This window comes from Phascolarctos cinereus, unplaced genomic scaffold, assembly GCF_003287225.1.
Source record: "Phascolarctos cinereus isolate Bilbo 61053 unplaced genomic scaffold, phaCin_HiC Scaffold_4;HRSCAF=312, whole genome shotgun sequence".
Lineage (NCBI taxonomy): Eukaryota > Metazoa > Chordata > Mammalia > Diprotodontia > Phascolarctidae > Phascolarctos > Phascolarctos cinereus.
Window position 1 is genome coordinate 88,870,292 of NW_027555847.1, and position 26,790 is coordinate 88,897,081.

General features: G+C 37.0%; 1 protein-coding gene across 1 annotated transcript in view; it reads left to right on the forward strand.

Annotated features, from left to right (window-relative positions):
• The window catches only part of PRKAR2A (protein kinase cAMP-dependent type II regulatory subunit alpha), a 134,658-nt gene extending 108,646 nt beyond the window's left edge, over positions 1-26,012 (forward strand). The window contains exons 9-11 of the mRNA XM_020998986.2: positions 12,925-12,990; positions 20,603-20,735; positions 21,707-26,012. Coding sequence (XP_020854645.1) covers positions 12,925-12,990; positions 20,603-20,735; positions 21,707-21,840 — 333 coding nt within the window. The 3' untranslated portion in view covers positions 21,841-26,012. The remainder of the gene's footprint in view (positions 1-12,924; positions 12,991-20,602; positions 20,736-21,706) is intronic.
• The last annotated feature ends 778 nt before the right edge of the window (positions 26,013-26,790 follow it).

The window sequence follows — 26,790 nt, forward strand, 5'->3', positions numbered from 1 at the left end:
AATACAAGGGAATATAGATATTTATACATTAAAAGCAATCAAATAAGATCAAATAATTAAAAAGAAACAATTAACCAGGATACAACATTAGGTAATCTGATTTCTAATCGGAGGAAAGATAAGGACTTTCCAAGTTGGGAGAAAATGCCTTGCATCAGTCTTTGAATTTTGCTGGGTTTCTGATCAGCATAACATAGGTACTTAGTTCAGGGACTTTACACAGTAGATGGAGTTGTTCAAGTTTGCCAGGCATTCAGGGCTAGGTTAAAACAATACAATAAGATTTTCTTCCAGTTCCCACAATTGAATAAAGTTTTCTTACAAGACAGAATTTGGACTAGACCCATAATTGAATAGAAAGGGAACTAAGCTGGCTCCAGACTTGAGTCACAAGGTGGAGTCAGTGTGGTTCATTCATTTGTGGTTCAGTGTTTAATTCTCACAATTAATCACTTCTTAATTCTCTCAGTTCCCTCAATTTCCCCCTTTTGATCCATGGGAGGAGTGAGCAGCCCACTGGATCAGTTATCTATAAACCAAATTTATAAAGTTTTTCATATATTCATAATCAGAATTATATAAGACACATTACAGATCAAAAGCAAGTCCCAGGATTATCCAGGTGGGGAAATTTCCTTCAGAAAGGAAATAACACAATGGGGAAACTGAGTCAAGTGGATCCTACCTTAGGCCGTGCCAAGGTCATCCCCTCAACTTTTACCAGTCAGACATCCACCTCTAACAGTTCTCAGACTGCAGCACATGCCATTTTCTACTATTAGATTCCTATCAATTCAGACAACCATCCCTGTAATCAAAACTCAAAACAATAGTAAATTATAGTCCCAAGAATTTTACCTCAAATAGCAAAATTTCACTAACCACAACTTAGGGCTTGAAAACTATTAATTTTTCATGTTTCCCTAACCATTACATTTCATTTATCCTTTACTTATAAATTAAAACTAACCACATTCTGAGGTTTCAGACATACAGCAAATACCTGATAGCTGAATCACTGATGTATTGGAGTTATATCTTTAATCCATCCTATGCATTTTCACAATTTTTATAAGTGATAGCCAAACATTTTCAAAGAAAAACTCATTTTAGTAAAATTATTATTATTATCTGTTTTAAAACAAAATATGCCCCATTCAATATTTAATAGTTTTCAAATATTTGTTTTTAGTCATATTCTTTTGAAAGCTCAATTCATAATCTAACCACATCCAGATTTTTTAGAAAGTTATTTAACTATTTTTGGTACAATGATTTCCCAGATTTCACAATGTAAGAGAAGAAATTTTAGAAACCCAATAAGAACATATATATATGTATTTAAAACATGAAACAAAACTTATTACCAGTCAGATAACATCAATTCAGCTGAATGTATTTCCAAATTTTTTCACAGAGAAAACCCCATTAATTTTATTGCCTTTGGCATTTTATACTTATCGCATCCAAAATCTAGTTTGGAGTTATCAAGTATGGAACAATTACATCCAATTAAAGAATTAATAATATCTGCTTCTCTTTTAATTGTATGATAATCTTTAATGTTGAGGTCGCATATCCATTTACAATGTATTGTGGAATGTGGTATAAGGTATTAGTACTATCTTGCCATATACATTATGTATTAAATGAGTTTTGAAGTTTTATTGTATTGTGGGATATTCTCAAGTACCCCACAACCAACTTAAAATGAACTTCTGGAGCATAGTTTATTTATAAGTCAGTGATTACATATATTTTTATTTTGGCCATTTTGGATTCTAGATCAATTTTTTTGTTTAATATGTTTTGATGCTTTGCTTTGTGTTTGCCTTTTGTTATAAATACTACTAATTTAGAATTATATTCAAATGATGTAATAAAATGATTTATTTATATTTACACATCACTTTATGGTTATTAAGGTACTTCCTCACACATTTTCTCATTTGATCATCAAAACAATTTTATGAAGTAGTAGGCAAGGCAAGTGATAGTGTCCCCACTTTGCAGATGAAGAAACTGTAGTCAGATGTCTTGTAGTTGATAGAGGTCTTCTGACTGCAAGTTCAGTTATCTTCGTACTGTATCAGTGTCTTTAAATGTATATGTTATATCTACTTTTCAAAATATTTGCTCTCATGTGGTGGAAGAAACAAGAGAATGGAGTTTCACAGAAACCTAGAGAGAAGAGGAAGAGAGTATGGACAAAAATCTCAAAGAATAATCAATAGTATAAAATGCTATCAATCATCAGAAGTCCCAGGACTGATCAAAGGTCATCAGATTAGACAATAAAGGCAAATTTGGAGGAGAGAATTTCAATGGAATCAGAAGCCAGTTTGCAAAGATTTGAGAAGTTAGAAGTAGAAGAAGAAATGAAGTTAATGAATGTAAAGAGTTTTTCTAGGAATGTATCCATGAAAAAGAAGAGAAATATTAGATGATTTCTTCAGGAGATGGCAGGGTATAGTAAAGACCTTTCAAAAATGCTGGAGATGAGACAATAAACATAATGACTACAATATTGTAAATAAAAAGAGCAAGATGGAATGAAATGGGATAGTTTGTGACTATAACTGACATTGGCCCAAGAGAATAATTGAGAAACTGTATCTCCCTTCCATCTTACCCGCCCCCAAAAAAAAATTGTAATGAACTATGGGTTTATGATGTTGCATATAAGGTTGTTTTTTTTGTTTTATTTTTTATTTTATTTTATTTTATTTTTGGCTAGACAATGGGGTTAAGTGACTTGCCCAGAGTCACACAGCTAGTGCATGTTGTGTGTCTGAGGCTGGATTTGAACTCAGGTTGATGGCAGGGCCCGTGCTCTGTCCACTGCATCCCAAGGATGATTTTTTACTACACTGATTTTGTTAAAAGAGATAGTTTAATGGGTAGGGAAGCAGAAGGTTATGTACAAGCAAAAATATCAATAAAAATTTTAAGAGGCAAAAAAAATATTTGCTCAGTATTTTAGCTATCTGGATACTTGAATACTTCAGTGACCTGTGATTTCATTGCCATAGTTAGTTCTTCCACAACATAAATCTCAACTTATCTATCACTTAGCAGAAGGTGTATAAGAATTGCTATGACCCAAAAAAAAATTCTTTTACCTTATGAATAATTGAGTCTTGACTATCTCAGACTTAATTGGTCTTGGCCCAGCATGCATCCAATCCATCACCAGGCCCATACTCTCCATCTTAATAGGTAACTAAAATACATAGAATTTTGCCCAGAAGAAGCAGTCAAGTCATTTATCTAAAAACATGTTTTGTGTACCTTAAAGCATTGTATAAGCAGCATTTTTAGCAAGTTTTAGCTCTTCTTTTCCCCTTGTTGGTAAAATAAACTAGAGGGAGTATCAGTTATACCAGGAAAGCAAGAAATACAAGAACTAACAGAAACTTGAGGCTGATCTTAAACCCTTCCTTTTGCTCTCAGATTGCTTCAGACTGTATAGATCTCCTTTCTGTGAACTTTTATGCTTAAAGCCTATGCCCACAGTTTAGCACTTAGTTATAAACTCATCTTCTTTCTCTCCTTTCTGTGTGCTAGTCTGCCATCCCCAAGCTGACTACAAGTGTACTGCAGGACAACAGCCGTGTGCCTTATACCTCCCATTCATCATACATAATAGACATGAAAGAGTGAAAAGGAATAGTGAGGTAGAGAAGTAGTTGGATCCCATAGTGAGAAAAAGGAAAGGTTATCTAGTCTCTTTTGATTTCAGGTGGATTATCAGCTCAGCTCTGTAAATAAATGGGGAGCTAAGACCAAGACTGCAAAGGGGCTCAGGTTTAGAACCAGTGAGAATTTTAGTGAGGGAGAAGAGTCCCTATTAGGAACAAAATAGGGGCTGCTTACTCAGAAATATTGCTAATTGCTTTTGGTTAAGTGAGCAGCTTTCTCCTTCAACATATTTAAGGGTCACATGTGGTAAAATGGGTCATGTGAACATTCTTCCTACTTCTGGAAATTCCATTGTCAAAATGAAGATGACATGACTTGTTCCACTGACTTAGTCTGGCCTTTCTGTATTCCATGCTCCCCTCATTTCATCCATTAGTGCAGACCTGCACAACTTGCGGCCCACAGGGCACTTGTGGCCCATAGGCTGCTTGCAGCATGGCAGGGGATATCCTCTACATACAGAGGATGTTTTCCTCTCCATTTTTCGTGGGCCACCCAAAATCCTTTGGCGTGCTGCAAACAAGCTGCAGGTGCAAGTTGTGCAGACCTGCATTAGTGAATAAATGAAATTCACAGATAATTCTCCAGCTCTTCAAGAACTATTAAAAATTGATTTGAGTTTCATCTTTCTCTTGTTATGTTTATGTGGCAAAAGTGCTAAGTAGTTTTAAAAAGTAAGATAGGAAGTATGATGTAATGGAATGAGTGATTTACTTGGAGTGAAGAAAGACTTGGCTTTCTGTTGCCTCTCTGGCGTGTACTGGGCTGTGTAACCATGAGCCAGTCACCTAATTTCTCTTAGCTCCATTTTCTCTGTTAGTCATCATAGTATGTCCCTCACCTGGTGGTTGTGGTGTTTAAAGGAGACAATATAGGTAAAGCACCTTAAAGCTCTATATAAATGAATGAATGAATAAAGCTCTATATAAATGTTAATAATAATAATACTAATATTTTAAAAGGAAGAAAACTGAAGCCAAATTGCCAAAAGCAACAAGTGGAATGTGCTACTTAAGGAGGCAATAATTTCACCTTCATTAGAAGTCCTCAAGGCTAGATAACACTTGCTGGAAATATTGTTGAGTACACTTGAGCTCAGATATAGCTTGGATTAGATAACTTCTGGGTCCCTTTTAACTCTGAAATTCTGTGAACAGGACTTGAGAGTTGGGACTCACTCTGTAGTTAGGATAAATATTTGGAATTGTTTCTGTTATGGGAATCGATTTGTCCTGAGCCATCCCAACATATTCAACTAGTATCTCTTATGCTTGATGGCATTTATTCATTTTTAGAATGTTTATTTGTATATTTTTCTTTTATGTCATATTGATTTTGCAATATATCCCCTTTTCCATCTCCTATCAAGCCATTACTTATAACAAAGAGTAAAAAAGGGCAGGGAGAACATTTTAACAAAACCAACCCACTAAGTGAGTATTTTTTGCCTCCGCAAAAGAGGAGAGAGGGGTAAATTTTTTTTTTCATCTCTTACTCTGGCAAGCCTTTCGTAACCTGGCCACTTTTTTTCTGGCTTTATCACACAGTACTTCTCCTTCACACAGACTAGTTTCCTTTTTCTGTACCTTTGAATTGGCTCTCCCCATTCCTGGCATGTAGTCCACTCTCGTCTCTATCTCTTGAAATCCATGTTGTCCCTCAAGACTTGGTGCAAGTGCTACGCCATCCATGAGGCTGTTCTCAATCCTCCCTCCCTCCCTAAGCTGCTGGTACTCCCCCTTCCAACACCACTATGTATGTTTTATATATATGCCTATATGTGTGGGCAGTGACTACTTCACTTCTTTTTGTCCCTTGTGCCTAGTACATAATTGTTGATTGATCTCTTATTTTGTGCCAAGCCTGGTCATTATAATTATGCAGTATTCAGCTTTGTTATTTTGTCCTTTCCATTAACATTTTTGCAGTAATTACATATCATTTTCCTGTTCTGTGTACTTCGCTTGGGTAGCAGTTACATAAATCAGAGAGTCTTAACCTGGGGCCCATATACTTCATTTTTTTTTCCCAATCTAAGAAAATAAACTTTCATAAAGGCACATAAATTTTTTTATGCTTGGATCAAAAAAACCCTCACAATTCAAAGGGAGATGTAGTTAGATAATAAATATGTAGATTTTGGTGAACTGCAAGTTCAGTTAGTCACCTATTTAATAAGACAGCCAAAAAGCTAATTCTGTGCTGCTCTGACAAAATAAATTCTCAGAGTAAGGATGAGATGGTGCTTAACTGTGAACTGGCAAGGCCATATCTTTAATACTATGTTTAGTTCTGGGTTATTTTGTGTGTGTGTGTGTGTGTGTTGTGTGTGTTCATGTATATAATAATAATAATAATAACTAGCATTTATATAGCACTTTAAGGTTTGCAAAGTACTTTACCTATTATCTTATTTGATGTATAGACACATAATGTATTGATCAATAATTTCATTGATGTAGGGAATTCCCAGTGAGAAAACTCCCCTTTTCAGCATTGACCAGGAATTGCTCTTCAACTCAAACATACATTTCTAATTTAGGCCATTTGTTTTACATCACATTCATTTCAGAATATCTACACACACACCTACGTATGCATGCGCATTCATACCTTTCCCATCCTCAAGCTGTCTGGAAGAGGAGTGGGCTGCCTTGGAAGGTAATATTTTGCCCTTCATTGGGCATCTTTAAGCAAAGCTGTGTGATCCCCTGTTGCATATAATGTAACAAGATTTCTTTCATATATAGGTTGGACTAGATAGCTTCTAAAATCCTTTCCAATTCTGAAATTCCTAGAGTAATGTATACTACTTTTATAGAATATGGCATGTTGGGAAGTTGCTCACATTCTTTGAATTTATAGGTTATGGATTATAGGGGTAGCACAGTAGAGCAGGGGGAAAAAAACAAACAGACCTATATTTAGCTAAGACATCAGTTACACTCCTAGATCTGACTCAATATTTATATGATCATGATCAACTCAATTTACTTGCCTACCCATCAACTCTGCTGTCTGTAAAATTAAGAAGGGATTTCAAATGTCACATCTAAATATTTTTAGTGTTTGATAATTTTTCCTTTCTGGGTGAAAATGTTTGCACACTGAAATAGTGTACACTGAATGGGTTTCTGGTATAAATTATCTTATGATAAAGGATGTTTTGTGCCTAAATCTTTTTCACATTCTTTGAATTAAAAAAGGTTCCTTTCCTGTATGAATTCTCTGGTGTACAGAAAGGTTTCCCTTTTGTCCAAATGCTTTCCCACACTCAAAACATTTATAAGGCTTCTCTCCAGTATGTATTTGTGATGTATAGTAAGATTTCTCTTTGAAGGCTTTACTACATTAATTACATTTATAAGATTTCTCTCCAATATGAACTTTCTGGTGATCATTAAGAGTTCCCCTCTTCCTAAAGGCTTTTCCATATTCAAAATAGGGTTTCTCTCTGATAAGAGTTCTATGATACACAGTAAGAACTGAGTTAGAGCTAAATGTTTTGCCATATTCATTACATTTGTAGGACTTCTCTCTAGTGTGATCTTTTGTGTGTATAGTAAGGTAACTCTTGTCCATAAAGATAGATATTATGTACAAACAGTTTTTCTCCAGTATGAATTCTGTGATGTATAACAAGATATCCCTTATCCCTGAAGGATTTCTCATATATGTTACATTTAAATGGTTTTTAACCAGTATGAATTTTCTGATGTACAGCAAGGTTCCCTTTCTGCCTGAAGGCTTTCCTACATTCATTACATTTATAGGATTTCTCTTTCTGTCTAAAGGCTTTCTCACAGTTATTAAATTTAGAGGGCTTTTCTCCAGTATGAATTCTCTGGTATACAGTAAAGACAGAGTAGATGATTGCTTTCCCACATTCAGTGCATTTATTGGATTTCTCTCCAGTATGTATTTTCTCATGTAAATTAAGGCTTCTTCTCTGGCTGGAGGCTTTCCCACATTGATTACATTTATAGGATTTCTCTCCAGTATGAATTTTAACATTCATTGTAAGGTATTTCCTCTTTTTGGATGCTTTCCTACATTCAGGACATTTGTATGATTTTAATCTGGTATGAATTTTTTCACGTACAGTAAGGTATGAGTTTTAATTGAAGGTTTTCCCACATTGGTTACACTGATAAGATTTCCCTCTAGTCTGATTTCTTTAATGTCCTCAGTTACAGCTGAAGGTTTTTTTCACCTTCATGACATTGAAAGGATTTCTCTCCTGTCTGAATTCTCTGGTGTATAATAAGGTGTTCCATCTGCCTTGTCATCTGGACTAGAACCAGTCTCTAACTTGTGGATTGCCAGTGCTGAATAAAGCAGACCAGAGACAGGAGAGTCAGGAATCAAACAGAAGTTTAATTTCAAAGTGAGGAAAACACTTGCAAGCAGAAGTCCTTCTGAAAAGGAGGGCTTATAGTTTATGGCAGGGATAGGAATTTTAAGCATGAAAACTACAAAAAGGCAGGGCCCAACACACTTATTCATAGGTCTTGAGTAAACAGTTCCCATGGTTGGCATTTTTTAGGACAATACAGGTGTTCTTGGGTCCTATGGGATCAATCTCTAAGTTATTAAAATTGTTGAGCCTTGTGATTGTCTTGAGTCTTAAGGGTCATTGAGCTTTGTGATCATTCAGCGGGGTATTGGAACCATAGTTAGCTTGGTGGGAACAGGAGTACAGCACTTCATTCAGTTTACTTATTTACAGGCACAGGGATTGTTCAGAGTGTCAGGAAATGTCATTGATCACTTTCTGCTGTAGTATGGTAGCTACAGTTCCAGCTCTCAGGTCAGGATCCCCAGGGAAATAAGGAAGTTATAAGTCCCAATTCTGGGGCTTTGCTATGGCTGAGATCATCCAGAGGGTGAACACAAAGGATTGCTGTTATACCAAGTTCAGGGCACAGCCTGCTTGCTGGGCCTTAGCTCTGGAAAATAGAGTGTCTTGTAATATCTTGAGATATCTTGAAGGTTTCACCACATTTATTAGGATTCATTGTATGTCTTTTTATAGATGATTCTTCCATATAATTGCTGCCCTCTAGAGTTGAGTCCTTGATTTCACATGTATTTTCCTGATAAAGGGGACTTGGCAGACTTGGGCTGTCCGGGCACCCCCCAAGGGAGGCTCCACAGGGCCACCTCCACCCTGTCCTTAGCCTGGGACAACCTGAGCCCCCATCCCTCTGCCATCCTCCACCCCCACAAGGCCCCCCCCCCAAATACACCATGCTCCCCAGGGCTCCAAGGCTGGCTGGCTGCACTGCCATCCCGAGCAGGAGGGCCCAGAGAGCAATGAGGTGGGGGCAGAGCATCTCATGGAGAAGACAGAACTGGGGTCGCCCACACAGAGCCCTCATGTACTTATTTTTGAAAAATCCTTTGACAACTATTTTACTATATATTTAGTTTCTTTGTAATTCTGTGTATTTTATTTTGTGCATTTAAAACATTATTCTGAGTAGGGGTACAAAGGTTTCACCAGACTTCCAAAGGGGCCCATGACACAAAAATAGATTAAAAACTCCTGGCATAAGACTTTCCCATGCATGTTGGAATTGTTAATATTCATTGTTCTTTACATGCAGTGATATTGCATTTTCTTTGTGTACCACAACTTTTTTAGCCATTCCTCAATCATTGATCATCGTCTTTGTTTCCAGTTCTTAGCTACCACAGAAAGTCTTTCTAAGAGTATTTTGATTTTTTGACTTTACCTTGTTGGGCATATATATGTGTGTATATACACGTGTGTGTGTGTGTGTGTGTTTTGGTAAATACAGCTATGTTTCAGTCACTATGCTAAGTGCCAGGGATACAACAGAAGGCAAAAACAAACCCTGTCCTCAAGGAGTGTGCAGTCTAATGGAGTAGACATGTAAACAGTGAGATATGGAAAAATATGTGCAGAGTAGATGGAAGGTAATCTGAAAGGGAAAGGCACCAGTAACAAGAGATACTGGGACAGACAGTCAGAGCTGAGCTGTGTCCTAATGAAAACCAAGGAAACCAAAGAGGTGAAAGTGAAAAGTTAGAGCATTTCAGGCACAGGGGGCAACCATTGCAAAGGTACAGAAGTGAGAGTTGGACTGCAATATTCAAGGAGCTACAAGTGGTCTGTGTAGCTGGATTGTATAGTACATGGAGGAGAATCAAGTGTAAGAAGAATAGTAGGAAGGTGTCAGGCTATTAAGAACTTTAAATGCCAAGGAAAGAATCTTGAGGTAATAGGGAGCCACTGGAGCTCATTCAAGGGGGGAAGGGTATTGGTAGCATAGTCATACTTAAGCTTTTGAAAGCTGGCAGAGGATAGATTGGCATGGGAGGCCATGAGACCAATTCAGCTACTGTAACAGTTAAGGCAAGAGGTGAACTAGAGTGGTGGCTATGTGAGTATGAGAGATGTAAAGGTAAGCAATATCTGGCAACAGATGAGATTTCTTAGCATGATTCTAAAATTGCTTTCTGGAATGGTTGGACCAATTCATGGTTCCATCAACAGTGGAACAGTTGTCTTTTTGTAGCCCCTCCATCATTGACTTTATGCTTATCTTGTCTTTGCCTTTTTCTTAAATGTGAGGTAAAACCTCAGAATTGTTTTGATTTGTGTTCCTCTTACTACAAAAGGTTTAGAACCTGGAAGGAAATGATGAAAAACGTAAGAATGAAGAGCAAATACCACTTCTAGACCTCAAATTACATTAAAAAGCCATACTCATCAAAATTATTTGGTAATAAGGCATAGAGGAGCCTGCCTCTCCCACATGAACTCAAGCAATCTAAAATGACACTAGACAGAGCAGTTATCCAGTAAACCAAACTCTTCCATTCCACTCTAGAGCTGAACCAGATGACCAGTAGTACACAGGTGCTGGAAGAGAAATCTCACTAGAGAAACCAATACAAATTCTAATAAAAAGACCTTAAGATACAGGCATGGGGAGAGGGGTCACACCAGGGAAGCCAGCTTGTACTCTAGTCAGTTGGTATGAACCTTGCTGACACTATGAATAAGTAAATTCTCCAAGAAGATCCTAGAAGCCAACAGGAGGTCTGGTAATCAGGGCCAGAAGCCAGCAGGACCATGACTTTGGCCTGTTGGAACAGAAGTGACTGACAGAGCCAAACTCCAAAGGTCACTTACACAGAGAGACACTGTCTGACTGTGCATTCCTAGGATTCATAGCAGGAGACAATTCTAACTCAGTTGCAGGATGTGTGATCTCCAGAATTCAATTGGGTTTTGTCAGGATCACAGGAGAAGAAACTAAGGCCCTACTCGAGATGGTGTTAGGAAGAAATGGAAATGGATTGAATCTGACACTCAAATTTGACCAGCAATAGAATAAGACAAAGGGATTGAAGTCTACAGTGGAAACCTGGTGTCAGCCATCCCATCCAAAACAACAGTAGGTTTTAGCCTGCAGAGGAGACAGGACAAAACAGGGCCTACCCCATCTATCCAAGAGCCAGTGGAAGTGGTAGGGGTAGGGAAAGAGAGATGAGACCCTTGTACAAAGTCCTAATCTAGGCCAGAAATCTGTAAGTAAGAGTAAGCAAAAGAAAATTCCAAATTCCGTGAAGAAATGTTGTGGATTAAGAGAAATCCAAGAGATAAACCCAGAAGGACATAGTCACTCCACAACTATAAGCAGTGGTTCAGGGGAAAAATGTCTTGTGCGAAAGAATTAGGGTGGCTAAAAGAAATGAAGCCAAAAAATTGAAAGGACAAATAAAAGTAAACACTTAAAATTTATGATGGAGAATCAAACAGTAGAGATGGAAGAAAATTTGACAGAAGAGAATGAAAAGATTACAACACTGAAAGAACACATGAATTCTGTGCAAATTATAACAACTGACCTTGGGGTTGGGGTGTCTGGAGTTATTCTAAGGTCCATAGGTCTGCCAGGACAACACTGTGAAATAAGGAGGGGTAGGGAAGGGAATAAGCTTTTATAAAGAGCCTACTTGTGATAGGCACTGTGCTAAGTGCTTTTTGCCAATATTGTCTTATTTGATCCTCACAACAACCTTTCAAGTTTGGTAGTTATTCCCATTTTACAGTTGAAACTGGGGTTAATAGAGGTTAAATGACTTTCCCAGGGTCAACCATAAACCAGAAGACTTACTTCATGGGCGTGGGTCTAGTACTAGAGAGGATAACTTCAGATGTAATGTCTTCTGAGAGGAGCTGGATTAAATAGTTAATAAGAGAATGTCAATTCCATTAGCAAAATGGGAAGGGAGGACAGAACATGATAGGGCCTGTATGGGGTTAAGGGCAGGGGAAGTAGGGAAAGAGTTACTTAGGCAGCCTTCAACTCTGAATTACAGGGATTTGGAGAAAAGGGAAGAGGGAGTTTGCTAATCGTAGGACTTTTTTTCTTAGTCTTCCCAGTAACCTAAAGCCCCAGGCTAGGGGATGATAGTGGTTTTCTCGCTCACGCCAATGACTGGAGCTCTCTGGCATCTGGGCCCTTGATGGTTAGGTCTCTCCTGACTCCAATCCTAGCACCATTTACATTTGATTATACTTCCCCTTTTACCTGATCTCACGTAATTAAATATGTGGCCAGGAAAGGAAAGACAGTATTTTTTGTGCCAGCCCACATTCACTAGGAATGTCTTTTTATTACATCAGTGCCCATATTAGTTTTTGTTTTTGTTTTGTTTTATTTGGCAGTTGGGTTAAGTGACTTGCCCAGGGTCACACAGCTACTGTCAAGTGCTTGCTCTGAGGCCAGATTTGAATTCAGGTCCTCCTGACCTCAGGGCCAATGCTCTATCTAGTGTACCACCTAGCTGCCTCTTAGTGCCCATATTTTTATAATGTGCTGTTGTTAAATGATTTTGGGGGGGAAATGACGGTTTGTATATAGTAAAAATATGAATGTGTTTAGACCAATTATGTGTGTGTGTGTGTGTGTGTGTGTGTGTGTGTGTGTTAAATGTCCGACGTTAGGAGACTGAGTGCTGCTGAAGGGGCTACTCCTTGATTAGGTCATGTCTTTCAGGCATAGGTTAGTTGATATCTTCAGATACAAAGAACCTCTCATTTAGGGATCTTAGTTCATTATCCCATGAAAAATGTTGTAATAGGATGTGGAGAACATTGTAAAATGTAAAATGTAAAATAAATTAGGATATGACAGCATAATAACAGACATGATTCTGTCCTTTCTCTTCCCCATATTGTAGGGTGAGAAAGCAGAGAGCTTTTATATCGTGGAGTCTGGAGAAGTAAAAATCCTGATTAAAAGCAAGGTAGGTATACATATGATCTTATGTCATTTTACTGGAATTTTAAATAATGTTGGATCAAGTTTAGATGAAGCAGAAGTTAGCAATACATATAATTTCAATTTTGCATTGTTTTCCAGAATTGTCAGTTTTATTATGAGATATAAAAGTGACATTGTTTCAGTGATCTTATTTTCACTATGCATGTTTTGGTTGTATATTATTTTCCTTTCTTGAAATGAAAGACAATCTCCAGTAGAAAAATTTAGGCTTTGTATTTTTAAATGTATCTGAATACTTAGAGATGAGCAAACAGTGCATCCATACAATTAAATATGTTAAATATTATTGTATTTTAATCACTATCATGTGGATAAAGTTCCATGGCAGAGAATCCCATCAAAACAAACAAGTCTTTATAACAGCCATTTCCATCAATACAGCTTATAATAGTGTTTACTTGTTCATTGTTCATTTCATATTATATATTTCCTTTTTAAATGGTTCTTCAGACATTTTTTATTCTTTAAGGTGTTTTTATCCTAAATTTAACAAACAGCACATAAAAATGGACATTTTCATATACGTAACAGAACAGAAAAAGAAGACAACATAAAGCTACAAATCTGTATTATATAGGCTTGCTTTTCTTCTAAAATATATAATAAATTCATTATATATTATATGTTTTCCATGTACTTCCATGACAGCCAAACTGGCCTTTGTGGTGGGAAAATCCTACAGCACATAGACAATTTAGGGTACAGCCTAGTAAAAGTTTTATTGATCTTAACAGGCATGGCAGGCAGACAAAAATGTCTGTCAGTTAAGTGAGTACTCTCTAAAAGCCATTTTCAACTTTACTTCCAGAAGGTAAAAAGCAAGGGCAGTTATGGCTACTAAGTACAAGGGAGGTTTGGCCTTGTAGCATCGTATGTCTTAGTTGGGCACTGTGAAAAGGACATTGGCATTGGTAAGAATATATTGTGAAGGGGCAGCTAGGTGGCACAGTGGATAGAGCACCGGCCCTGGATTCAGGAGTTCAAATCTGACCTCAGACACATAACACTTACTAGCTGTGTGACCCTGGGCAAGCCACTTAATCCCATTGCCTAGCCAAAAAAAAAAAAAAAAGAATTTTGTGAAAGTCTTAATAAGAGACCTGGTCAGGAGTAAAACCCAAATACAGGAAAGCAGACATACCTGCTCAGTTTACACCAAAATGGACACTGGTTTAAAATTAAATCACTCAAGACAAAAGAGGGAAAATATAGGGGCCTTCTCTCATCATTTTTGCTTTTCCTAATACGTGACTTGCCTTCCTCATCTAAAAGCTTTTTTATTATCTTACCCCCTGGAAGGCCTTCCTTCTTCACTTCTACCTCTTTGTATCCTTGGTTTTTGTTAAGACTCAGCTCAGACACCACCTTCTTCAGGAGACGGCTCTAGGTTCCCCTAGCTGCTGCTTCTTACCAAGATCACCTGCTCCCTGCTTTGTATGCATTTTGTGTATTCCTGTATGTGTGTATGGTCTCCCTATATGTAATGTAAACTCCTTGAGAGCACGGACTGTTCTGTTTTTATTTTTGTATACCTGGGCTTAGCCCAGGCCTTACATGGCCTGGCATGTAGTAGGTATTTAATTAGTGCTTATTGATTGATTTATTAGAAAAATTGGTGCTATCATTTAGTGTTTTCTCTGGTTCCTGTCCCTCTTGACAGTCACTCCATAAAATATTTGAGCATATACTGTTCACATGGTATTAAGGGAGGAGGGAAAACTCTCTAGAGCTAATGATTCTTCAGATTCATAATCACATAACATTTACCTTTCAACAGTTACTTCGACTTACATACTCGAACATTTTGGCCAGCCCCTGAAATACCTTTACTTCCAAAATGACCACCAAAATAATTACATATCGTGTCAGATTGATTAAGTGTAATTGGGTAATGAACTATTCTAGAAAAAAATTTTTAATTTTCTAGCTAAGTAAAGGTTTGACTCTTTGAGTGCTAACTCTTTATTTGAGCCATTTTTTATGAAAGTCTCTCTAGAATTGCCATACTTCCCTGCCATCTTAAATAGCATGTATAGAGCATAGTTTGTCCCTTTCTTAACAACTCAAGTCATCATTGTGTACGTAAAGTATTTTTTAGAGTTTTAATACAGTTGTGTTCTCAGGAACTATTGAGGTTGGTAAGGTTTTTCATTCTTATGCACTAAATGGCCACCAGACTAGTAAGCACTTGTTGCTCTTGTCTCCTTTTTATAGTTATTATGTCTTTTCTTTCACTACCAACTGTATATTTTCAGGGGACTATGAGTAGCATAGTGGGAAAGAATGTTGAATTCAGAGTTAGAAGACTTAGGTTTGAGCTCTACCCCTAGTACTTGCTAACTAGTTATGTGACTTCTCTGAACCTTCAAGTTTCTTCATCTGTACAGTAACATTTGCACTGTCTACGTCACAAAGCTCTTGTGAGGAAAGGGCTTTATAATGGGTAAGGTGGGAAAGAGACGTAAGTTGCTACTGTTATACTGCTGTTAGTAAACCAACCCCTAGCAGTCCTCAGCCTTTTAATTTTTTGTTTCTGACCCACTATGATAGGAGAAACCAGCAAGCACAATCTTGCTAGAATTGTATCATAAAATAAAAATACGTAGACTTCAAGTTATAGCTTTGTTGAACTCTCCTTTAAATAAAATGATAAGGATGCTTTACTAAATGGACTTTGGGTTGCTCAGTACCTAGCATAATATCCAACACATAGTAGGAGATTAATAAATATTTATTGACTGGTTGTTTGCTCAGAGGCCTTTTTTATTTTATGACTTAGTCCCAAAAGGTTAGAATTGTGAGATAAATGGAATATGCAAAGTGTTACTGTAATGCCCTATGTTCTGTGTGGTTACTTAATGTTTTTCAAAGTTTTTTCATATCCATTATTTCATTCCATTCTCGCAACAGCCCTGTGATATAGGTACAATGAACAGATAAAGAGACACACAAAAATACCACAGAGCTAGAAATGGAAAGGAATAGCAGTGATATGTGTATGATAGCTTCTCTTTCTACTAGTAATTCACACAGACTGAGGTCAGCTCAGTTGCATTCTGCCAACATATTTCTGTTTTTGTTTTTGTTTTTGGCTAGGCAATGGGGTTAAGTGACTTGCCCAGAGTCACAGAGCTAGTAATGTCAACATATTTCTTATAACAAACTCCACCACAAAATAGATCCTCTGTAGTTTGTCATAATGAGATATCATCTATAGTACTCATTCAGACCTTTTGTGAGATCTGTTGCCATACACTGTTCATGGAAGTGACAGTCACTTTAAAAGTATGATAAATATTCAGAGAAAATCTATATTATACCAAAAGGGTAGATTTGTTACCCTGATCAGAAAGTTCTCTAGCTTTTATGCCAGACGAGCTGGTAGCTTGTTGCGATCTCAATTTAAAACTACTGTTTATCTTATCAAAAATTTTGGTTAACAGTCATTCATTTATTCATTCATTCAACACTTACTGAGTGCCAACTATATATATATATAATATATATATATATATGCTAAGTCATTTAGAGTGGACATAACCCTGAAAAAACGTCTAATGCCCTGCCCTTGAGGAGCTCTCAGTCTAGTAGGAAAGTTAAAACATGTGTATAGTAATGATAATACAAAGTAGAATGTGATGCATGTCCTTAGAAAGGTATAGATGTGCAATGAAATTTCAGAGGAGAGATCAGTTCCAACAAGGGAAACTTCCCTCAGACGATGTAATCTGAGCTGGGCTTTAAAGGGCAGGAGAAATTCAGATAGAAGAGGGCAATTTGGAATGGCATAAACTGAGACTTAAGAGTCATGGAAAAAACAAATATGTAAGTAAGCAATGTAGCCTTCTTTTACAATCTTTTTATTACCTTAAAAATCTGTCTGCCTACACATAACTTCAACTACCTTATAAGAATTAACAATAATGTCTAGTAATTAAATAGCAATTTGCTTACTTAGTAAAGCACATAATTGCCAACCAAATATATTAATAAATGACAGTAATTAAATATTTATTTAAATGTTTTTTCAAGTAGAAGCAAAAGTAAATATTATATTTTCTAAAGGATTTTGATACAGGAAATAATTTCAGGTATTTGGATGAACACAGTTACAACCTACTTTTAATTTTTTTTTTGGGGGGGGGGTCTGGACCTGTATTCTCATTGGTGTAGAGAGTATAATGGTGGGGGAGACTGCCTTTAGCACTGTATATCAACACTGGTCAGGTTATAATCTTAAAAAAAATTAGCTGGGGTATCTGATAATTTTTTTTGAATGAGTGAAAGAGAGTAAAAAGAAATTCAGCAAGGGACACAAACAAGCAGAGCGAGATTATTACTACTAAGCTAAATTTAATACATAATTTTTAAAAAACTATATAACAGGTTCACAGTTTTATGTCAATTTTTTTCTATTCTGGGTTGGTTTTTGTTTGTTTGTTTTGCTTTTAGGCAGTTGGGGTTAAGTGACTTGCCCAGGGTCACACAGCTAGTAAGTGTCAAGTGTTTGGTCTGAGGCCGAATTTGAATTCAGGTCCTCCTGACTTCAGGGCTGGTGCTCTATCCACTGTGCCACCTAGGTGCCCACCTTCTATTCCTTTTACATTGAAATATTTGTATTTGTTAAGTTCATAATAAAAAAAGAATAAAATTTCTTGGAACACGGAGAGGTTAGCCCAGGGTTACATAGCCAATTTAACCCAGTTCTTGTGAACCATGAAGTCGACTTCCTATCTTCTACATCATAAAGCCTTTCTCTTTGTCAATAGTATGAAACACCTACTGTATGCCAGGCACTGTGCTAGATGCTGGGGACACAAAAATGAAACATCCCAGGCCTCAAGGAGCTTTTATTCTGTTAGAGGAAACATGTACATATGGCTTGTCACAAAAGTTTTAGTGCACTTCTAAGTAATTCAAGGGGGCTTCATCTTTTGTCTCTATCCCCACCAGCCATCTCCTGAGGTGACCAGGGCTGTCTGACCCACTTTCTTATCCTTTGTCTTACATTTCTGTTTAAGATAGTTCCTTGTAGGGGCAGAGCCAACATGGTGAAGTAAAGACAGGAACTGACCTGAGCTCCCCTCTAAATCCCTCCAAATACCTTTAAAAAAATGACTCTAAACAAATTCTAGAGCAGCAGAATCCACAAAAAGAGTAAAACAAATTTCCAGCCCAAGACAACCTGGAAGGTTGACAGGAAAGGTCTGTTGCACCAGGCTGAGAGAGGAGCACAGACCAGGCCCCAGCAAACCCAGAGCAGGCCTCAGGGGATTGAATCACTGGAAGCAGTTTTCCAGACTTCTCAGCCCACAGATGCCAAAGACAATTTAGAAGGTCAGTAGGAAAGGTCTGTTGGGCCCAGAGAGATTACAAGAATGTCTGGAAGACATGCAGCAAAAGATGAAAATTGAAATGAGAGCTCTAGAGGAGGAAAAAATGGAAGGAGAATTAAAAAAAAACTTTGAACAGAAGATGGAAAATCATACTCAACTAATGGGCTCCTTGAAAAAATAGACCAGAGAAGCATTTATTAAGCACTTGCTATGTATCAGACACTGTGCTAAGTGCTGAGGATACAAAGAAAGGCAAAAGACAGTCACTGCCCTCAAGAAGTTTACAATCTAATTAGGGAGACAACAAGCAAACAGATATCTACAAACAGTTTTATATACAGGGTAAATAAGAAATAATTAATAGAGGGAAGGCACTAGAATTAAGAAATTCTTCATTTGAGAAAGGCTTTCTGTAGAAGGTGGAGTTATGAATTAGTCCAGCCATTCATTCTGAAAAGCATTTTGGCACTATTCTCTTAAACTGATTAAATGGTATATACTTTCTGATCCAGTGATATAACTACTAGACAGTCTCAAAAAGATCAAAGACAGGTAAATGACCCATATGTACAAAAAATATATTTATAATGGCACTTTATTATAGCAAAGAACTAAAAACGACATGGTTCCTCATCAGAGAGTGGTTGAACAAATTTTGGTATCTGAAGATAATGAAATATTACTGTGATGTTTAAAAAAAATGAAGGGGAATAGATTCAGGAAAACCTGGAAGGACTTGTATGAATTGATACAGAGTGATATGAGGAGGACCAGGAGAATAATTGATACAGTAGCTACAATGTTACAAAGTAAAAACAACTATGAAAGACTTACGAACTCTAATCAATGCAGTAAGCAATGATGAGTCCAGAAGACTAATCATGAATAATGCTATCCACATTTTTACAGAGAAGTGATGAACTAAAATTCAGGATGATACATACATTTTGAGACAGCCAACACATAGATTTGTTTTGTTTGACTACACTCATTTTAGAGGAAGGAGATTTACAGCAGAATTAATAGGGTGGTTATAGAGATAACAGTAAAAAAGAAAGAACTGTCAATGAAATGTTTTTAAAAAATACACAGAAGAGAAGAGAATGAAGTTCAGAAAGGAACACACATAAACATGGCAGTGTTGGAACTGCCATGTTAAATATATCTATACCTTAACAAAACTAAAAAACAAGCTTTTTTCTGTTCTTTGTATAAGGAAATGCTTGTGTTGGGTTTTGTCAAGTTCTTTATGATAAAAATAATGTAAGAGTTGTTTTTTGGTTTGTTTGTTTGTTTCTTTTTTGTGGGAGGTATTGGGGGACCATGTACTAGTTAACTAGGAGAATGAGGAAAGACTGGAGGCAAGTTAAACAATTAAGAGGCTGTTACAGTAGTCCAGGTAAAAGGTGTTAAGGAACAGAACTAGGGTGATAGCTGTGTGAATAAAGAGAGAAGATGATGGATATGATATATTGTGAAGGTAAAACTGACAAGATTTCTCAAATGATTGGTAAAGGAGAAGTAAGGAGACAAGGATAACAGCTTTCAAATCTGGCCAAACAAAAGAACGGTGTTGCGAAGTAGGAAAGTTCAGAAGAGGAGTGGGTTTAAAGAAATATAATAATGAGTTATGTTTTGGAAATGTTTGGTTTAAGATATCTATAGGACAGCCACTTCATAATGTTTGTTAGTTAGCCCGATATGCTTTGTGCTGATTAATAACAGCTTATGATTGATTACTAAGTCTTGAGTATGTTAAAAGCCTCGGCTTGGCCCTGTGTGAGTGTTGCTTAAGAAAGTTAAATTCTTAACATAGAAGAGAAAGTCTCTTTGTGACCCTTTGTCAAGAAGGGTCTCTGTAATTTAGGTAGGGACAGTTCAATTTATGTTCTTTTATTTTTGCCCAGTCTCCAAATGGTCACCATCCACAAAGAATACCCTATCTTTTAGCCTACAAAATTCATCCCAGAATACCTTTACAGGAGAGTCCTAACTACTGTCAGTAGCTGAGAAGCTACCTAAAACAAACTCCTTGGGCTTCAGAGGATGGTCTGGTAAAAATTCCTTTAAACCTAATTGTTATTCAGTATAAATTATAATGTACAGTAGAACTGTAGCTTTCTGTGTTATAGCTACTCAGTAATCACATTGAATACACTGTGTGCTATGAAAATGTTCATGTCCACAATTAAAATTTACACAGTGTATTCAAAACTGACTGTTCTCTGCCTGCTTTAGACAAATAAGGACACAGAGGATGAAGTGGAAATTGCCCGGTGTCAAAAAGGACAGTATTTTGGAGAGCTTGCTCTTGTCACCAACAAACCCAGAGCAGCTTCTGCTTATGCAGTTGGAGATGTCAAATGCTTAGGTAAGCCATTTGTTTTTATGCACTTTTTTTTTCTCAAGAGCTTCCTCTCATTCATCTACTGACATTTAAGCCCAGATTTCAACATGGGAGTCTATCATTTTGGTCTTCACAGTCTCAGTCCTAAGAATTGGCATTGTATTGTTACTCAGAGATGATCATGTACTCTTGGCAGGTGAATCACAATCTCCTTTAGATCTGCATTGCAGATAAATCGGTACCTAGCTCCTTCATTGATCCTAGAGTGATCTGAGGTGCCACAGGCACATGAATGCAGAACATAGTACAATGGAATGGATATTGCATTTTGCATCAGGGGACGTGGGTTCAAATCCTGGCTCTCGTATTTAATACCTGCATGTGAGCTTGAGAATATCACTTCTCTCTAGAGTCCAATTTCCTTATCTGTACAATGAATATTAGATTAGACAACCTCCAAGTCCCTTTCCAACTCTAAACCTTGGTATAGTGATCTTTGCTATCTACATGGTATTTAAGTTGTATCATACTTATTTTTCCCAAGTGTATAGTGTTACAAAAATTCTGTAAAACATGGATTTGAAATCCATTTAGTAAACATTTTTAAGTTCCTACTACATTTTAAGGCCATATTATGCTTGGAATTAAGGCTACAAAAATGAAAAACAGCATGTCCCCTGCCCTCAAAAAGATTACAGTATAATTGGAAGGGAGAGTTATTGAAAAGAGATCTGACATTACATTTTGTGTATGGGTATGTATAACACAAAGTATAGTGTAATAGGAATAAAGGAGAGGCCCAGACAGATTGCTCTGAGAAAGTTTGAGAGATCACTTTCAGGAAACATCATAGAAGAGGTGTGGCTAGGCCTCAGATTTTAATACCTAGAGATGAAGGATTGTGTTCCAGGGACTGAAATGTATAAGGAATGGTTTGCAGATATGCCATTATTTTAATCACTTACCCAGTTGTTTCTCTCATGTTTTAAATGCAGTTATGGATGTCCAGGCATTTGAGAGGTTGCTCGGACCCTGCATGGACATTATGAAGAGGAATATTTCCAATTATGAAGAGCAGCTGGTGAAAATGTTTGGTTCAAGCATGGACCTGAATGACCCAGGAATTTAGGCACAGCATCTCCCTTCTCCCCCGTGCCTTCTCAGTTTGACACAGAAACTCCTCCTGTCAACAACACAACATATAAGGAAAACAGACACTACAGAACAGTTCCTGCCGTTGCTGCTGCTGCTGTTGTCTTGGGCATTTTAGAAAATGTGTCTCAGTGTATTTGGATGGGTAGAGGCTGAATCTATGCCTCCACTTTGCTGCTGAAATTCCATTTATTAGACTTAATTTCATAATGTTTTTAACCCATTTTTCACACCTTTGGTTCAGAATGGCATGTCTCTCCAGCAATTTAAGTGCCTGATACAAAGTCCAAAGTGTAAAATCCTCTTTTTTTTCCTCTTGCTGCTGCTACTCCTATTGGCTGTTCTTTTTTTTCTTTTTCTTTTTCTTTTTTTTTTTTAAACAAAGCTGCAAAAACTGGTTCTGTCCCCAGGGAGAAAAGATTTACAGCCTCTGATCTCTTCCTTTGTCGTTACCTCTAAGAATGTCAAAATCTGCTCTGAATTGTAGCTTTTAGATTTGAAATTTAAAATTACCTGGATATTTTAAAGTAACTCTCTTTAGAATATTATGGTACTGTGATGTTTGTGCTATCTACTGAAAGCTATACATGTTACAGGTGATCCCAAGGCATTTGGATATTCTTTGAAGAGAGTACAGTGCTGAAACATAGGTCATAGTCATAGGTCATTCATCAGTAAACCATGTCTTAAAGGAAGAAAGATAAAAGGGAGGGTCTGAGAGTTAGTTTTTTCAGCCTCCTATGGATGACAGAGCCAATTAAAAATAAAAGTTTCTCTCTACAGTTAGTACGACTAAATTGTCATCCGTGTAAAACAAGGAGTCTGGAGATGTGATAGGTTTAACTTCTTGAAAAACTTCTTGATTAAGCTGCTGTCACCTTTTTCTTTCCAGTTGTCCACATCAGCAGGTGGTGGTAATATTGCTGAGAAGTTGACCTGTTCCTCTGTAGGAGAGCCCTTTCTATTGCTCAGAGATATCTTATAGCTTTGCTGTTGAATGATAAGTTTTAAAACTCTTTTTAAAGAAGAAAAAGCTCCTTTTTGTAACTTAAAAGTAAAAAATATTTCTGGACTCAAGGGAGTTCCCCTCACTTGCATTCTTTTATAGTATTCTCTCACTCAGCTAGACATTCCCAGATGTCAACTGTATTTTCAAAAAGTTGGGAACATTTACTATTTCAAGGAATTTTTTTTAAAAGGCTTTGTAATTGGGGAGTTCAGGATGTTTGGTGTTCTATTTGTCTTCTTTAGGAGGTAATGTAAATTTGTGTTTGAATAGAGCACCTTTAGCCTTTAATGTATATGTCAAGTACAATTTTGAGTTCCCTTGATTGCTTGACATGCTTTGCAATAAGATTTTTTTCCATCGGAGTGATTGAGAATCTATCCTAAGGGGATCACAGAAGCAGCACAAAAATTACATAAAGATTATTAAGTTTATAGCAAGGTAATAGTAGATCTAGAGGCTCTTCCTATTTTCCGTTTTCTTTTGAGTTGTATGACTCACTGGGACCTGCCCAAGTGATTATGTATCTGGGGTTGTATAATTCTCATTGTGGATGATGATGCTAGTAGAACTGACCTAATTATTTACCTTTCATCACTGGTGAGCTAGTGCTCTGCCATGGGCATATGGCCAGTATGACTGACACCTGTGAAAAGCATGACAGCATGTAGTTACCCCCCTACACACACACACATACACGATGAACTTTCAGCCAGCAGCAATCCTTATTGATTCATCTTAAGGGTTTGGGTTTTGTTTTTTTTTTTTGCTTTGGTTACATGAATTGGAAGCAGATTGAATCTTTTCTAAGAGCACTGTGTTAGCTCACAGCATAGTTCTCAGAATTGTGATCTGATTTACGATTTATGCTGGTGAAACAGGGATATAGCACTGTTCAAAGACATTTCATGTTTTGATGTTTTTCTGACTCCATTCTTTTCTGCAGTGTCTGTTTTGTATCAGATGAATCCAGAAAGCAACAGAAATGTCATTAATGTTTCCAAGGTTTTGCACCTTTTTTCTAATTTTTGGATCTTGAGTTTTAAATGGCATGAACAGCAGTAGTTCTTTGCCACAGGTAACTGGGATATTTGGTTATTTAAATAAATGAACTTGGTCTTTTGACAGTAATAGCGAGAAGGTGCTGTAAGAGAGTATACATATACACACACACACACGCACACACGTATATATATATGTATATATGTGTATATATATATATGCGTATATATATATATATATATACACACACGTATGTATGTATTGTCAGAGCAGCCCTAACAAATTGATTTCCAAAATAAAAACCAAAATGAGGTGCTGTTTGTTAACCATGCATCTGTATTACTTAGACTGTCTAGCAAACTGCATGCTAGGGATAGATATGGATTATGTCAAGAAGTTTTAAGCCTTTTGTTCATAGTTTAAATCTGTTCTATAAAATCTCTACCCAGTACCCCAGTCTTACTCACATAGTTGTGCTGTATGACTGTGGAACCCAACAGGTTTCAAGCCTTTTTTGTTGGGCTCAGTTGTTCTAATTAAAAATGACATATGGCTCAGAAGACCAGATCCCTCTGTTTTTATGGACATTTGTGGGCCTATAGTTGAGCTTCAAGAGTGATTAAACGAGGATGTATGTAACAGAGTACAGGGAAAGAATGGCAGCCACAGTGGATTTTAAAGAACGTGGGGTTCTGAGGATGTACCTTTTGCAGTGGCCAAAAGTAAAGCTAAGCAACCAAATTGTGTTGTTTTGTAAGTTATGCCAGTACGTCAGAATGACAGCGCCACTTTTGTAGAGCTCAGTGGTATCTCCTATGTTCGGTGGGGGCTGCAAGCAACCAGTATGGAACAAAAGGAAGCTCCACCTTAGCCAGTGCTTTTTAACCCCTTTATATTATACTCTCCCTTTCCAGGCCTTGCCATTTCCTTTGTACTGAGGGGAGAAGGGGCTTGATAGCTTTGAAATATGGTTAGCAGTATTGATATGCATCTTTTGAGCCTAATTTTATTCCAGTGACTTTGACTCTTCTTTTTAATCTCTGAAGGATGAATTTGTGTGGTTTTGTTTTCTGGATTGTTGTTGCTCTGTGTTCTGTTTTTTAAAAAAAGGCAAAAAAAAAACCTGCCGTGGATCTTCAGAGATGATTATGAAGAAAGCTCTGCAGTAGAACATGTTAATGAAAGGACTCAGCAGCAAAATGGGCAAGAGACAGTGTCCTTGAGACTAAGAGAAGCAATTTGTCCTTCTGCTGATGCTCTGCTTGTGATTTTTGTGAAGTCAGTGAGAAGAGCTTTTCTTGGTCAGCAGCATCCTGGCTTGTGATATTTCTGTTTGGTGTACCAGCCCAGGCTTTTCATAATGTATAAAAAGAAAAAAAAAAAGAATCCTGTCTTTTTTTTTTTTAAGTGCATTCTGCCCTGAGAAAAAGGGGGGAAAAAAACCCTTTGAAGTAACATCCTTCATACTTTGTTTTCAGTTAGTTGATGTTGTAATTTTTGTTCTTAAATTGTATTTGTAACCAACTTTGCCAAAATATAAATTGTTTTGGTTTTTTTCACTCCACTTACCTATTGTTGCTCTTGCAGTTATTACTGCTAGTGGTCTTCAGTCAAGTCAATCATCTGTTGTACAGTCAGAGACCTTCCTGTTCGTTTTAATACCCTACAGGACTGTGTCTGTACTATAAAGATAGAAGAGGAAAGTTTCACTAACCTCATGGGAGACTTCCTGGAATCCATTTAGCCTGATTTTGGCTAAAAATGGATAACTAGGGTTTCTTCCTCCATTCACAGTAACAAAAAAAAGAAATCTAATTCAGCATAATTATGCTACCTCAAGGCTAAAAGTGCTTTAAGGGTATTTCACCTGAGTTTTAAACATTACATCAGAAATGTCTCATTAGATCTGTGAGATTCCCCACCCAAAGTAATTTAAAGGAGGGACCCTTTATTTTGGCCCATTTTAAACTAGTATTTGACTCTAAAAAGAAAGCATTGTTCTATAGTATTTAACCTGTAAGTGACCATTTTTAAAGAGCCACCATTTACCACAAACAAGCTTTGGATTTTAAAAGGGAAAGAACTCACCATCTCGGGTTTGCTCCATCTTTGATTAATAAATGCTGACATGTTGTGTCAAACTTGCGTTTGGTATTTTGTTCTCTGGACCTCTTTTTCCTCATCTGTAAAACAGGGAAGTTAGACTACATTAAGGGTGCTTAACCTAGGGTCCATGAACTTTGAAATGTATTTTGGTAACTATTTCAATATAATTGGTTTCTTCTATAGTACCACGTATTTTATACATTTAGAAACCTTTTTTTGAGAAGACTTCATCAGATTTCCAAAGGTGTCCCTGACACTAAAAAGATTAAGAACCTTGCACTGGATCATCTCCATGGTGTCTTCAGGTCCCTTTAAAGTTAGAATCCTTTTATTTCATAGTGAATCCCTTGCAAGGTTTCATCTCCACAGAGACTAGAACTTCTGGAAGGTAAGTAATTTACTCATTTGTGGGGGGAGGATGGAGTAATGCTTTGTTAATGGTATTGTAATCACTGATAATCTGTGTGCAAGAAGCGTGGCTCTTTGTCTCATTATAATCTTTGACCTCTAAGTCCAACAGAAAACTAGGATGATTTCATTAAGAAAGCTCCAGTCCCTCATCTTCATTGTGATGACTTGGTGGGTTTGCTATTGGACCTCACTTTATAATTAGGCTTATTAACAGATCAAGAGACCAGGTTTTAAATTGTTGTTAATATACCTACTATCAGTATGGCCATGGACTGGTCACCTCCCCTTTCTGAGTCCTGATTTCCTCTGTAAAAATAAGTTGGTTAGACTGAACTGTCTCCAAGATCTTTTTCAGCTCCACCATATTTCATGACTTGAACAACTGACCTAAACTAAGTACTA